The sequence below is a fragment of the Chanodichthys erythropterus genome, chromosome 8, assembly GCF_024489055.1.
Source record: "Chanodichthys erythropterus isolate Z2021 chromosome 8, ASM2448905v1, whole genome shotgun sequence".
Taxonomy (NCBI): domain Eukaryota; kingdom Metazoa; phylum Chordata; class Actinopteri; order Cypriniformes; family Xenocyprididae; genus Chanodichthys; species Chanodichthys erythropterus.
Genome location: NC_090228.1, coordinates 4,086,760 through 4,101,520, shown reverse-complemented (window position 1 = coordinate 4,101,520; position 14,761 = coordinate 4,086,760). Strand labels below are relative to the sequence as shown.

Genomic DNA, 14,761 nt, shown 5'->3' with positions numbered 1-14,761 from the left:
CCAGGACACGTGCAAACAATAAACTTTCGCTTCATGATGATTAAACTTTGCAACTATCCATGGTGCCTGACCCGAAACTTCATCTTTGCACGACTGCTGCCCCGACAAAGCAGTCATTCCCACTCTAACTGATAAATTATATACATGAATTTTATTAGTTAGAGCAGGAATGATGGCTATATTTGTGTGTGACACATTTTGGTATGCTTTGAAGCAACCATACCAAGAAGAAAATGCAACATTATAACAATTTAGGTCCCATTTTCTGAATAAAGCGTACAATCTACAGGTCTGAAAATGGCCCCAGTATCTTCAGTAGCAGAGCTTATGGTTAAATACAGATCCTGGTATTAATTTACCCAATTTTTGTGTGTGCACCAACTGTATTGATATTGTGAGTCGGGTTTCTTTGCAGAATTGCTGTCTTTTGTGGATCGTTCCAATTCAGATATGATGCTCATCCAGTTTTGGAGCAGAGGTGTGGTTTTAGATGCGTGTATCCTGGAAATGTGATTATGCTCCATATTTCTCACTGAATCTGAACATCCTGAGCTTTTTCTTATCAGATGCTTTTCATGTGAGTTAAACATTCCAGTACAGTCCTTCGGCCCTTTGTGCCGAGCGATAAGAGAGAAACAGGTGCCAAACTGAAGTTCACAGAGTCTGTGGGTGTTTGTTTCACTGTAGCGCTATTGTTGCAAAACCACTGCGAGTGACAATTGCATTGAAGTGCTTTCGGGCACAACGATGTGTTTGTGTGAATCAAGGTCTGTGAGTCAGTCATAGCCTTACACTCATCTGCATAACTGTGTTTTACTCATGGTCTAAAAGCCAGCCATCCATCCATCCATCCTGGAAACGGCACTTCCTATAGCTTCGACCTAAAGTCTGAAGATTAATCACTGCGATCACTCGGTACATGGTTGATTGAACTCCGATATGGCACGGGGTTATGTAATAGTCGTGCTTTTAAAAATCTCTTGATGGAGCGGGGGGATTTGAGGCTTACTGTTGAGTCAGATAATAAAGTCAACATGAGATGACTGCATCACGCCATAATCCTCTCACGGTTCCTCTCTGCAGGCGACAGCTGCCGGGCCATTAATAGTAGTTTTACCGACGCGTCTACGATGAGCTCTCAATGGTTTCCACTACCTTTCCAGACTTTCAGTGAGAGTAGCTTAGTGGTGGCCGACTACATACATAAGGGATGCTGATGCAGTTGTCGAGGTTATGATAATGAAATTATAACAAAAAACCTGCCTAACTGTGGGTGAAGTACCTACCTGGCAGGTCGAATTGTGTAAAAGATTAGGACGGGATCTTGATTTAAAAGATTTACTTCTCACTTTCCTAGTAAAGACTGATTCCCTGTATTCTGCTTAATATGTGAATTGTAGCATTGTGTTCAGGCTGGCCATTGTTTACATACAACATTGACACTTCCTGTGGTAATAGGCACACTGTTAAGCATTATCACAGAATATTACAGCTCAGAAAATCAGAAAACAGTTCAAAGATCATCTTGGGGTGAAATCCAACCTCAGCAAGTTGTTCTTGTTGTTTAAGTATATATACACTCCATTTTTTATTTAGCAAAGTTGCATTTAATTGTTCTAAAGTGACATTAAAGACAACAATATTCTGCAGCACAACGGTTTTCAACATTGATAATGTTTCTTGAGCAGCAAATCAGCATATTAAAATGATTTCTCAACTAAATAATCTTGTTTTTACTGAATGTTTGATACATGCAGCTTTTGAGTAAAATATCTCTGAAATATATTCCTATTCATATTTAAATTTTTTTAGCACATCAGGGTGACTAGGATCATAAAATTGTCCAGCTATGACTTGCTGTTTCAAAGGAATATAAATATGAGGAAACACAAAGGCCAAATTCCCTTAATCATCCATCGTACATGGATGATTAAGGGAATATACAGCCGTCTTTGATCATATTTACACTTTTGGCCATGACTATGTGTTTTTTTGTTGTTGTTGTTGTTGTTGTTGTTGTTGTTTTTTTAACAATTCAGTAGCTTTTACATATCTCACCCTGAACTTTTCTCTCTCTTGTCCTGCCCTCATCCTTTTTATTTTTTTTTTATGACAGATCCAGTTTGCAGACCAGAAGCAGGAGTTCAACAAACGTCCCACCAAGATTGGCCGCAGGTCTTTGTCTCGCTCCATCTCACAGTCTTCAACAGACAGTTACAGCTCAGGTATGGCATTGTACAAGCACCAAAACGCACTGTACACTCACATGCACATGCTCCGTTAAACCTCAGTCAGGTGGGCTACTTTACATAAAATGTATTTTTACCATGCGTCAAGGGTTGAATGTAGTGAGTCATGTGAACAAAGGCTTTCCTGTGTTGGTTCTGGCAGGACTCTTTAGGAGGATTACATTGATAAAGCAGAGTACAATATAGGAGGGGAAGTGAAATCTACATTCCTTTACATACTTTTTTTCTTTATTATTCCCTTCTTCAGCCGCCTCGTACACTGACAGCTCCGATGACGAGACATCTCCCCGCGACAAGCAGCAGAAGAACTCTAAGGGCAATGGAGATTTCTGCATCAAGAACATCAAACAGGCCGACTTCGGACGCAGGGAGATCGAGATCGCCGAGCAAGGTGAGAGGGTCCCCGTGTGCTTTGATATTTAGCATGTGCCGACAAGCTATAACTGTTTTTATGAGCATGACAGCTGATTGCGTAATGCCGTTGTATTCAGGCCTGTTAAAATATTAAGCCATTGGTATTTGTTTATGTGTGAAGTCAAAGTGTGTGTTGTGTGAGATCAAATGAAGCATGTTTTGATGTTCTTCCTGTGATACTGAGAGGCCATATGTTCACAGCAGGCCGCCTCACTCCAATGTGCACTCACACACAGCCTGTTTTCAAGGTTTAAAACTCTTTCTAGATAATCAAGGATGTTAGCATGTTTATTTTAATGTTATAGGCATGTGTTAATGATTTATTTGTGTATTTTCGTACTATAGAGATGCCTGCTCTCATGGCTTTGAGGAAGAGAGCTCAGGGAGAGAAGCCATTGGCTGGAGCCAAAATTGTTGGTTGCACCCACATCACTGCACAGACTGCTGTGAGTGTCTGTACACACACACACACACACACACACACACACACACACAAACACGATAATGCACCATATACTTGAAGACCTCATGTTGACTTAATTTGTTCTTAAATTAAACTAATTAAACTTAATTACACTATAATTCCAACACCCTAATCCTACCTCTAACACCTTTTGGGACATTATTTGCCCCATTTAGCAACCTTTTTACTGTCTATACGGGTACATTTTAAGAGGTATTAATTTATTTGTGAGGATGTTTTCAAAAATAATGCTCAATTTTTGACAGCAGACTGACATCTGTATTTCATAGGGCCCATTTTATTTTTTCTCATTTTATTTTTTCTCAAATTTTATGGCTATGTAACTTGATGGTAAATAGTGGTAATCGAATTAAGGATTTAAACATAAGGCATTCATCTTTTTAAATGTAATCAAATTAAAACGACGTTCAGTCACGTCAGACAATTGTTTGTTCAGAGTATTTTGTTCTGTAGTGTGATGGAGAGTTTCCAAAGAAACTTTTGTTGAAAGATTTATCAGCCAACTGTATTGGGTCTGACAGCAGCTGTATCACAAACCATAAATGATGTCATATTACTTTGTGTGTAAATGACAGTTTTATATGGATAATGTTTTCAAAACACTTGCTCACCCTCAATAGGGAGTGGGCGTTGATACTGCTTCCTATGCAGTTACGTTAGCCAGTCATAACAGTGGCCATTTACTGACAAGCCTTAAAGGAGTCGCCCCTTAAAAATGGATAATTTCAGTCAGAGGGTCAGAATGATGACTGAAAATAATTATTTTTCTGCATACAGTTGTTTTATGTGCAATAAACTTTATTAACATTATAAGTGAACCTCACGGAATATTAAAATAAAGACCTCTTTAACTTAAACCAATTTTTTGGCATGTTATACTGGAGACCTTTGAGTTTCTGTGTGTATCTGACTAGGGTGGCAAAATTCCAGGAATTTTCAAAGATGGAAGCTTTCCATGGGAATATATGAGAATTAACAGGAATTAATCGGAATTAAAGAGAACAAACTGGAAATTTGCAAAATTGCAGGTTTGCCTATAACAGGGAACTTAAATGAACTTAAAACTTGCAGCAAAATCTTGGTTAAAACAACCAGATTTAATGCAAATTCAGTTGAATTTCTACCCTACACATTCCTCAACCTAAAAAAACTATAAAAGCTGTCTTGATGTCAGTGAATCACGTTAGGTCACTGTTTTGGCAGAGGCTCGCTCGCGTCACAATGGAGGGTGTGAGCACAAGCAATAAGTTGCGGGCAAAAGTTGATTTAATGGCCACCGATGTTGCTAAAAACAAGGGTTTCTGAATTCTCTATATTCTCCCTTTAAAATAAAATTTATATACACTAGCGTTCAAAAGTTTGGGTGCTATAGAATTTTTAAGAACCTTTTGAAAGAAAAAATCCTGGAAAAAATTACACTAATCTAGTAATTCTGTGTACATTTGCGATCAGCACAAGTATAATGTGCTATTCCCAAAATTCCCCAGCTTAACTTCCCATGGAAAGTTTCCAGAAATGTACCGAATATTTTCCACCCCTTTGCAACCCTATATCTGACTGTCTGACATTCTACGTTATATTGTATATTTCTTTTTTCTAGATTCTGTCTGTGTTTTCCACATCACAGAAATCATAGGGCCCTAATTTCAGTAATTCATTGTCGTGTGTGTGTGTGTGTGTGTGTGTGTGTGTGTGTGTGTGTGTGTGTGTGTGTGTGTGTGTGTGTGTGTGTGTGTGTGTGTGTGTGTGTGTGTGTGTGTGTGTGTGTGTGTGTGTGTGTGTGTGTGTGTGTGTGTGTGTGTGTTTGCAGGTGCTGATGGAGACTCTCTCTGCTCTGGGCGCTCAGTGCCGGTGGGCCGCCTGTAACATCTACTCCACTCAAAACGAGGTAGCAGCTGCTCTGGCTGAGGGAGGTAAATCTTTCTTGTTCTTATTTCCTTTATTTTATTCTCTTATGTTTTTTTTTCTGTCCTGATTAACTCCTGTGTGTCGTGTCTGGCAGGTTTCTCAGTGTTTGCCTGGAAGGGCGAATCAGAGGATGATTTCTGGTGGTGTATCGATCGCTGTGTTAACGTGGAGGGTTGGCAGCCCAACATGGTAACTGAACTATATACACCTAGACTATGAAACATTATGACTGTTCAGTGTCTCAACAGCTTATCCCTTGTAGATTTTAGATGATGGAGGGGATTTGACCCACTGGATCTATAAGAAATATCCCAACATGTTCAAAAAGATCAAAGGCATCGTAGAGGAGAGCGTGACTGGAGTTCACAGGTGATTATGCTTGTGAAAAGACTTTAAGTACATTAAAATGTACATTTGATGTGGACTAAGTCAAAAAATTTTGACTTCAAATGTAATGTATAACGAGTATTGTGGGGATTGTTTTTCCATATCAAATAGTAATGTCTCCATCTAGTGGCAAGTAGTTGAACTGGCAAATGTTATTTTAGAGAGGAAAGATATCAAAAACATTAAAAATCTTTATTCCAAATTTGCAATAAAAGATGAAATAAAGATATATTTAATGTTTTTTTGTTTTTTTAAAAAAGTCTCTTAAGATCACAAAGCTGCATTTATTTAATGGAAAAAACAGTAATATTGTAAAATATTATTACAATTTAAAATAACTGTTTTCTATTTGAATATATTTTAAAATGTAATTTATACCTGTGATTAAAGCTGAATTTTCGTCATCTATTTTTCCAGTCTTCAGTGTCACATGATCCTTCAGAAATCATTCTAATATGATGATTTGCTGCTCAATTGATATTATTATTATTATTATTATTATTAGTGATCAATTATTAAAAATGGTTCTTATTATTATCTATGGTAAATGCTTTATATCTTGGTGTAAACATTTTTTTCAGGATTCTTTGTCATTTTACAACGTAATAATATTTCTTAATATTACTCATTTTACTGTGTTTCGTCAAAAAAAAAAAAAGAAGCCTTGGTAAGCATAAGAGAATTCTTTTGAAAACATAAAAATGTATAATTATTCGAGACTTTTGACCAGTAATGTATATATAAGTTATATAATTATATATTGCGATTATCATCATTGATCCTTTAGAATTTCTTTGTTGTGTTTTCTGCTAAACTGTTCTCATATTAATTTGTTTTTCCCAGGCTATACCAGCTGTCAAAAGCTGGCAAGTTGTGTGTTCCTGCGATGAATGTTAACGATTCCGTGACCAAGCAGAAATTTGACAACCTGTACTGCTGCCGGGAGTCTATCTTGGATGGGTATGTCACTTAAAGCTTAGTCTTAGGTTTAGGAAAACTCTCACTCAGAGTAGTTTTCCCAGTCAATATGGTTAAAGAGGAGCTATTATGCCTTTTTAATATTTCCAACTTTCTTTAGTGTAATGTTGTTTGAGCATTAAAAAAGGTCTACAAATTCCAAAGCACAAAGTCCCTCCAGCGGGAGTTATTCCCTATATCAGTGTCGCCGTTTCTGAACTCCCTGAAACTCCTCCATTGTAGTCTTGAGTTTTCTTCCAGGAATGAACACATCACAGTATCCCTCATTTAAATAATTCCCACCCAAACCATATGTAAAATAAAGGGGCGGGCCTGGTTGAGTTAGTTACTAGCATGTTGAAACTAATCACAACACACTGCTCTCATCGGCCAATCAGAAAATTTGAGCTTTTCAGAAGGAGGGGCTTCATAGAGACAGAAATTAAATGGAGCTTTACTGACAGACTGGGAAGAGAGGAGCTGCAACATGGGAAAATATGTGCACATTCAAGCAAGAAAACTTATTCTAGTAAAACCCAAAAACAAAATCAGGACTTTGTAAAAGGGCATAATAGGTCCTCTTTAATAGACTAAATGTTCATAGTATCAGATCTGCAAGTTCTGAATTGTGGTTTATAGTGCTGTATGGTTTTACTGAGCATGTTTGTGTTTTGTGTTCAAGTCTAAAGAGAACCACAGATGTGATGTTTGGAGGGAAGCAGGTGGTGGTTTGTGGATATGGAGAGGTGAGATCATTAAACAGCAATTGTTTCCGGCTAATAACTGTTTATTATGAGAACCTCTGGAGAGCTGCATTCAGAACATCAGGATGTTCATGGCATTATATGTATTAGAATTAGTTTATTCCAGTGACTGGTATCTGACATGTCCAGCCCTGCAAAATCTATAAATTGATTTTTACATTTTACATTAAAAAAGCAGTTTGTCCACAAATCCCAGCCATTTTAAAACCGTTCTGCTGTTCTGCCGGCATATTCAGTATCTTCTGTCAATCATTTTTGGTGACCACACCTCCACTGCACTGCTGCATTACTGCATTATTAAACAGATACCAGATATGGCCACTAGAGGGCAATATCTATAAATGTGTTTCATTTGAATTCTAATGGGAAAGTCAACCTGATTGCTTGATACTAATGTTTTTCCAGGAGCAACAAAGGATGTTCATTATATCCTTTTTGTGTGAATCACATCGGGTCCATGTGTGCTTCATATAAATTTTCTTTGATCTTTTTGTTCTGAATAATAACTCTGAGTCTTTGTGTGTGTTATAAGGTGGGGAAAGGCTGCTGTGCCGCTCTCAAAGCAATGGGCTCCATCGTCTACGTCACTGAGATAGACCCCATCTGTGCCCTACAGGCCTGGTGAGTCTGATCAGCAGTGATATCCTTTACTGGATGCCATTGAATTACACTTAATGTTGTTCTAATATGTTAATTTGTGCTGTGAATGGCTCTCCAGGACTGTGTTTTCAACATTTTTGCACACCTGATTCAAATGATCATACTACAGTACTTTCCCAACTGTTCTAATTGTTTCTGTAATCAACTGGTTAGTCTTTATTACTCTTTAGAAAGACTACAGTGTCTAATTTATATTTTTCATCACTCAGCATGGACGGCTTCAGGCTGGTAAAACTCACCGAAGTCATCCGACAAGTCGACATTGTCATCACCTGCACAGGTATTTTTAAATCCGATTTTGATTGTTGTAAATTTCAAAGGTTTACTTGGTGATTATTATTCTGTTTGACTGATTAAACAATCTATGAACATTTACTCAAAAATGAAAATGCATCCTTTCATTCTTTGCAATTGCATGTAAAAATTAAAATTTAAACATTTTAAAATTTCGGATTTTTGGGGGTTCCGGAAGTAAAAACTCCATTAATTTTCTCCATAGGGAAATTGATTTTAAAGACAACCTTACTGCGAGTTACAAAGTTGTTAATCAGCCTGCTTTATTTCAGTCTAGCAGAATTTGTGGTGGAAAAACTACATTACCCATGATGCTTTACAAAAAATCCACCAATCAGAGAGTCAAGACTAGCAAAACTCACCAAAAGTTAACTTCCTATGCTCTCAAAATACTTAAATGTTTGTGTGTGTGCATATTTTGCAATAACATTTTTTGCTTAAAACCAGATTTTGTAATGTTATGTAGCAGGTTGGCTTTGTTCATAGTTTATAACTCTTTAACAAAGACTTTTTTTGGAATCCCTATGGGAGAAATTAATGGGAAAACTACTTGTGGAACCAACTTCGCTGAAAAAGTGGGTGGTGGACACCGTTCCACTCTATTGGATATGATAACTTTTGGATTTAGTCACTTTTGGATTTGGTCAAATAGTAATAATAATACCAGTAGTGTAATTTCTTCATTTACAAAGGTTATGAAGGTATTTATTTATTTATTTATTTATTTTTTACTCCTAGCTAGTGATAGATATCAGCTGTTGTTTAGCAGACACTGTGCTGACTCAAAATGGTACACTGTTATATAACTAAATTCAGTTTATTGCCTGTATAACGCTAACTCTCACTGCACTATGTAAATGTGCTTGTCATTAGCGTAGTGATTTTGGTATAGATTGCTCTTCCTAAAGTTAATTACATCTGAGACTCGTACACCTCAAGTAATTATGCCTGACGGCAGTTCTGATTATAGACCGGATTCAAGATGCTCCTGTAAGATATACTGTAGTATGAACAGGACAATTGAAGACTCAAACCCCATTCACAGTTTAATCTGTAGGCAGCGTGTTGCGCTTGTGGATGAAATTACATTTAGTAATTGCATTTTGACTTGGTTCAATATGATTCTTGGTCCATTTAGTTTTTCTATGAAGGAAAGACAGATGGAGAACAAGGGACTCCAGGATTATATGGCATTTCAGAACAATATTGTTCTCAAAGCACCCTTCATCAGCTAAACCGAGAATCCTTTAGAGGTTCTCATTCACATTCATCTCAATCTTATTGTGTGTGATGTCCATAGGCAATAAAAATGTGGTAGTAAGAGAGTACATGGACCGCATGAAGAACGGCTGTATCGTCTGCAACATGGGCCACTCCAATACTGAGATTGATGTGGTGAGAAAACTGCTCAAAGTGTATTCACATGTTTATTTGATGAAAAGTGTCTGACAGTGCACTGGGTTACTGCACTGAGTAAGTGTTTTTGTATACATTTCCTTCAACCTTTCAGGCCAGTCTGCGGACCCCTGAATTGACCTGGGAGCGGGTGAGATCTCAGGTGGACCATGTCATCTGGCCAGATGGAAAGAGAATAGTGCTGCTGGCGGAGGTTTGAGATTAGAATTTTTGATTTAAAGATATTGCTTTTCATGTAGTGTGTTATAAAGCTGTTTGTGAATGTAAATGGTCTGCAAAGTTTCAAAGATCAAAGTGCAGATAAATGGAGTTGTTGTCTCCAAAAAAAAAAGAAGAACCGATTCGATTACTTTGACGTGCCCTCAAACACTCTAGTTGTAGCTGACACTGAAAGAGTTTGGTTCGTGTTGTCGACATGTCAAGCAGAAAATGTTTACTGCACTGCGAAAGGAAATGCACTTTGCGTGCACTTTAAAACGTTGAGGACTTCAGCTCGAATCGATATGGTAAAACCGACGGCATCATTATTGTTCGTATCAGTTGTGTATCAAATGCTGAGGAAGATCAGGAGCTGAAATTCAGATATGGTAATGGCCGTTTTGTTTCCGACTCGCTGTACAGAACAGCCATAACAGATTGGGCCATCTGACCGATCAGAGTAGGCTCTCGGAAAGGCGGGGTTTAGAGAGACTGAAGTCTTTATCAAGCCATTTCAGACACTGTAAAAGATGCTGATGAAAGCTGAAAATTAGGAACCTTTAAAAATTAGGAACCTCTAAAATAGCACATAAGGGGCAATTTAAGTGCATCTTCATAATGTCTTAATCGCAATTACATTTGATGTAGTAAATGTCTATATATATATTTTTAGAGTTTCTAAATACTTGGGATGTATTCCTATGTAGGCAAGTTTTTATTTTATCATTGGTAATTCAGAGTGCTTTATACTGGCATTATAAAGAAGAAGAAGAAAAAAAGAAAAGATTAAAATGTAACTTGAAACAGTTTGTTAGCATTTAATGTCTAATATAGTCCATATATATATTTTCAGGGTCGCCTCCTAAACCTGAGCTGCTCCACTGTTCCTACCTTTGTGCTGTCCATCACTGCTACTACCCAGGTGAGAAGAGAGAACAAGATTGAAAAATGAACACAAATGACTTTATTAAATGTATAATGTGCTTTTGTTTACTTGCAACGGGAATTTCACTTCTAGTCCAGAGAATGTGTTTCTCAGTCTATATGCTGTGTGGGAGTATGAACCCCAGGCGCTTACAGTTTGTGTGTGTGTCAGCCTTGCTGTTGTCATGGTGACTGATTTCTTGCTCCTTTTTCCCCAGGCTCTGGCTCTGATAGAGCTGTACAATGCTCCTGAAGGCCGCTACAAACAGGACGTCTACCTGCTGCCTAAGAAAATGGGTATGAAGTATATACATGTGCATGAAAAAATGCCATTTCTAAACCCTGCTTAATGGTTATGCATGACCTGAAACTAGCTATTTGAGAGTTCTGTGCTGCTTATCTTCCATTAAGACAAGTGTGACATGCAATAAACCCAGTAATTGAGTGAAATCCTCAAGTGTTGTGTTAATATTATGGCTGTCTAGGGGTGTAATCACTGTAATTGGTTCAGTCTGTGCCCTGCACGGATGTTTTCAGCCTGTTGAAAGATTCAGTGTTTTCTGTGGCACACGGTGCAGAGAGTTTAGCCGTGTGCGATCCTGCATAGACCCCGAGGAACAGGAAGCAGCTGAAAATAGGTCATGCTGTCATAAACGGCTGCCACTTCTCACTGCAGACTGCACCGTTCTGTCATTTCTCATCCTTTTCTTTGCACTTCATTCAGCTCATCCTCACAGAACATGCAAATATATGAGAGATTGAATCCCAAACTGCTTCTTTAAGAGGAGGTGGAAAGACACAAGTAGTTGATCATAGTTCAGTTCGCCTATTGCTTTTCTGATTGTCGATTTCTTATTCTCTGAGACTGTCTACATTAATACGGATACATCTGAAGACATTCATTTCAAAACGCTCTCGGTCCACACTAGTGTTTTCCAAACGCTACTTGACATCAGAAAACGCTTAAATCATCTTACTTCATATGTGTGAAACATATTAAAAGCTCATTGAGATGAAACGGAGAGAAGTTTTTCTGGCACAGCCATTTTATTAGCAAAATATCTCACCACTTACATGCGTCCAGGTCGCACCTAACTGTCTAAACACAACTGCCCTCAAGTTTTGCCACAGGACAGCAAAGAGTAAATTTTCTGTCATCTTTCCAGGAATGTAATATGAAGATTGTACTAATTAACATTTATCTTTAGCAACACTGTGAATAGCACATACCGATATAAACATAGATGTCTGTCGATACAATATGTGTCACATGACTAAACATGCGTCATTGTTTTTAAATACCTATGTTTTCACAGTCACACTACAACGCGGAAATGGTGTAAATAGCGTTTTGTTCTCTGAATGTTTTTTTTTTTTTTTTTTGTATTATGCATAACAATAGTGAGCATTTATTGCAAATTATATTGAGGTGTGTCTTTACTTGGTGCACACTTTTTAAATACTAAACTGCTGTTTTTGCAGATGAGTACGTGGCCAGCCTTCATCTCCCCACGTTTGATGCACACTTGACTGAGCTATCTGACGAACAGGCCAAATACCTCGGCCTGAACAAGAACGGACCCTTTAAGCCAAACTACTACAGGTCAGCGGCTGCTTTATAAAATAGTTTGATTTAAAGTGCCCCTATTATGCTTTTTTCGAATATCACCTTTCATACAGGTGTGTAATATGGCTGTTTGTGAATGTAAAAGGTCTGCAAAATTTTAAAGATTGTAATGCATGACAAATAAAGTTATTGTCTCCTAAAAGAAAGAACCAATTCTTAACTGCTAAAACGAGTCGTCAGCAATTTCAGTCTCACTTCCTCTTACATATCTACGCATGTTCTGCATTGGCTGCCGGTGAACAACTTCTACCTTGACCCGCCCTCAAATACTGTAGTTGTAGCTGAGACCGGAAGAGTTTGGTTTGGGTTGTTGAGAAGTTTTCTGCGCTGTCAAAGCAAATCTACTTTGCATCCCTTCCAAAAGATGAGATTGATACTGTAAAACTGACGCCATTGTTACTGTTCGTATCACTGTGTATCAAGTGCTGAGGAAGATCAGGAGCTGAAATTCAGTTATCGTAATGGGTATTTTGTTTCTGACACATGCTGGAAGCAGCAGACCAATCAATCAAGCTCTCAGAAAGGAGGTGTTTAGAGAGACCGAATCCTTTATCGAACCGAGAAAAGAGCTGATGCTGCAATGTATATTATGAAAATGTTTTTTGACACATGTACACCTATTGTAGGAGACTCCAAAACTAAATTAGGAACCTTTTAAAATGGCATGATAGGGGCACTTTAAAAACAACTCAACCTGTCTGTTTTTAATATTATGTTTAATAATAATTTATAATGTTTTATTTTTAGGTACTAGATGCATTACAGATGGGAAACGAAGACTTAAAGAAATTACCAAGACTCCATAATTCATACAGACGAAGGCGAGACAGAGCTGTGTGTCACAGCCTGCCTTTGAAGGGGAGGGAGAAGCCCTGATCTGATTGGTTGGGGGGTGAAGGGCGTGGCTAATTAGCGCTACGGCAGTATTTATTTATTTTACGCTAGAATAACATAGCTAACCTTTTATGAGCTGCTACTGCCAGTGGTGCAACCTAGCGACGTTTCAGTGGAGATTTCACCGTTTCATCTTTTCTTAGCTTCATGTGTTAGTTGTACGTAATCCATTTAGAGATCTTTTATTGTTTAAGTTACGGTAAAGACAAAAAAAAAAAGAAAAAAAAAGAAAATGTTCAATCATACCTGATGATTTAGTCATGGACATGCCACTTGCATGCGTCCTGTTCTCTTGTTTTCTACATGATGATTTTTTTCTTGATATAAAATGGCGGGTGGGACAGAATTACGGTCAGGCGCAGGGGTTGAAATCGTTTCTTTTAGTTGATCACACTATTCTTTTGTTGTTGTTTATTTTTTAAAACTTGTATTAATTTTTACAGCAGATTTTAACATTTCGCGCTCTCTTGGTTCCAAATAAAAGCTGTTGAAATTTAACTGGATTGTGAACGATTCAGGGCGGGGCTTATCTCCACCGTTCATATATAGACTGGAAGCTGATTGGCTGAGGCATTAGCATTTCAAATTTCCCTCCCAAAAGCAACACGCTCTTTCCACAGTTTTCAACGTCAGTATTGATGTTTGAGATGGAAACACTCAAACTGTGTGCATTTTCACAAATCTATCCACGTTATTGCTGAAACTCGTCAGGCTGTGTAATCACAGGGGTGTATATTAAGATATTTATACATAGATTTTTTTTTTTTTTTAATCTTTTCCTTTTGCCATCATCTTTTGTTCCTATGAACTCATCCTCTATCATTATAAAAATAAGCAATTAAATGTTATAAGATACTCTAGTGTAATATGAAATTTAATGAAACCCTTGTTTTATATACTGTGAAGTAGAGCCTATATCAATGAGATACCAAATGTACAGTTAATCCGGTACTGAGTTTTTTTCCAGGTCCTCAATGGGAGAGAGATGTGTCTGTGTGTGTGTGTGTGTGTGTGTGAGTGTGTGTGTGTGTGTGTGTGTTAACTGAAGCCAAGACCAACTGTGTACCCATTTCAGAGGACTGAAGGAAAGCTTTGCTGTTTGCAGGCCTGTAGAGCAAAAGCTGCCTTTGTGACTGGGATATTCAAATCTAATAAAATTGGGACCTTTATTTTACTATACTTCTGAAAATCTTTATGGCAGATATTTATCTTCTTTTTGCCATCTGTGTTTGTCATAAAGGGAATCAAAATGACTTTTTACCTGTTTCCTGTTTAATGTGTTGTCACTTTTATTTGCTCAAAACTGTCACATGTTGTGTAGGTGTCAATTAGCTGGTACTTTTGTCCTACTTAGGGTCCTTGTTATATGATAAACCATTACATTATTGTTCCTGAGGCGTTCACATTTTAGGCTGCTTATATCATCCTGCAAAATATGATTCTCTTAATCAGTATTTTTTGTTTTCCAGTATTAATATTGAAACGTCCTTAAATCAAGGTACATTTACTTGAGAAGAAAAATGGCATAAAAAGATATTAAGCTTTGTTTTCTGAAAAAATTAATCAAAATAGAGTGAGTATGGAG

The 14,761-nt window shown here is 37.6% G+C and overlaps 1 protein-coding gene across 3 annotated transcripts in view; it reads left to right on the top strand.

The window, feature by feature from the left end:
- Positions 1-14,429, top strand: part of ahcyl2b (adenosylhomocysteinase like 2b) — a 35,270-nt gene extending 20,841 nt beyond the window's left edge. For all 3 annotated transcript variants that reach the window (XM_067391495.1, XM_067391497.1, XM_067391496.1), the window contains exons 2-17: positions 2,117-2,225; positions 2,497-2,640; positions 3,009-3,109; positions 4,958-5,060; positions 5,150-5,244; positions 5,318-5,424; positions 6,286-6,402; positions 7,082-7,145; positions 7,696-7,784; positions 8,033-8,103; positions 9,418-9,512; positions 9,628-9,726; positions 10,585-10,653; positions 10,874-10,952; positions 12,138-12,258; positions 13,030-14,429. In XM_067391495.1, the coding sequence (XP_067247596.1) occupies positions 2,117-2,225; positions 2,497-2,640; positions 3,009-3,109; positions 4,958-5,060; positions 5,150-5,244; positions 5,318-5,424; positions 6,286-6,402; positions 7,082-7,145; positions 7,696-7,784; positions 8,033-8,103; positions 9,418-9,512; positions 9,628-9,726; positions 10,585-10,653; positions 10,874-10,952; positions 12,138-12,258; positions 13,030-13,036 (1,470 nt within the window). In that variant the 3' untranslated portion in view covers positions 13,037-14,429. The remainder of the gene's footprint in view (positions 1-2,116; positions 2,226-2,496; positions 2,641-3,008; positions 3,110-4,957; positions 5,061-5,149; positions 5,245-5,317; positions 5,425-6,285; positions 6,403-7,081; positions 7,146-7,695; positions 7,785-8,032; positions 8,104-9,417; positions 9,513-9,627; positions 9,727-10,584; positions 10,654-10,873; positions 10,953-12,137; positions 12,259-13,029) is intronic.
- Positions 14,430-14,761: the final 332 nt, after the last annotated feature.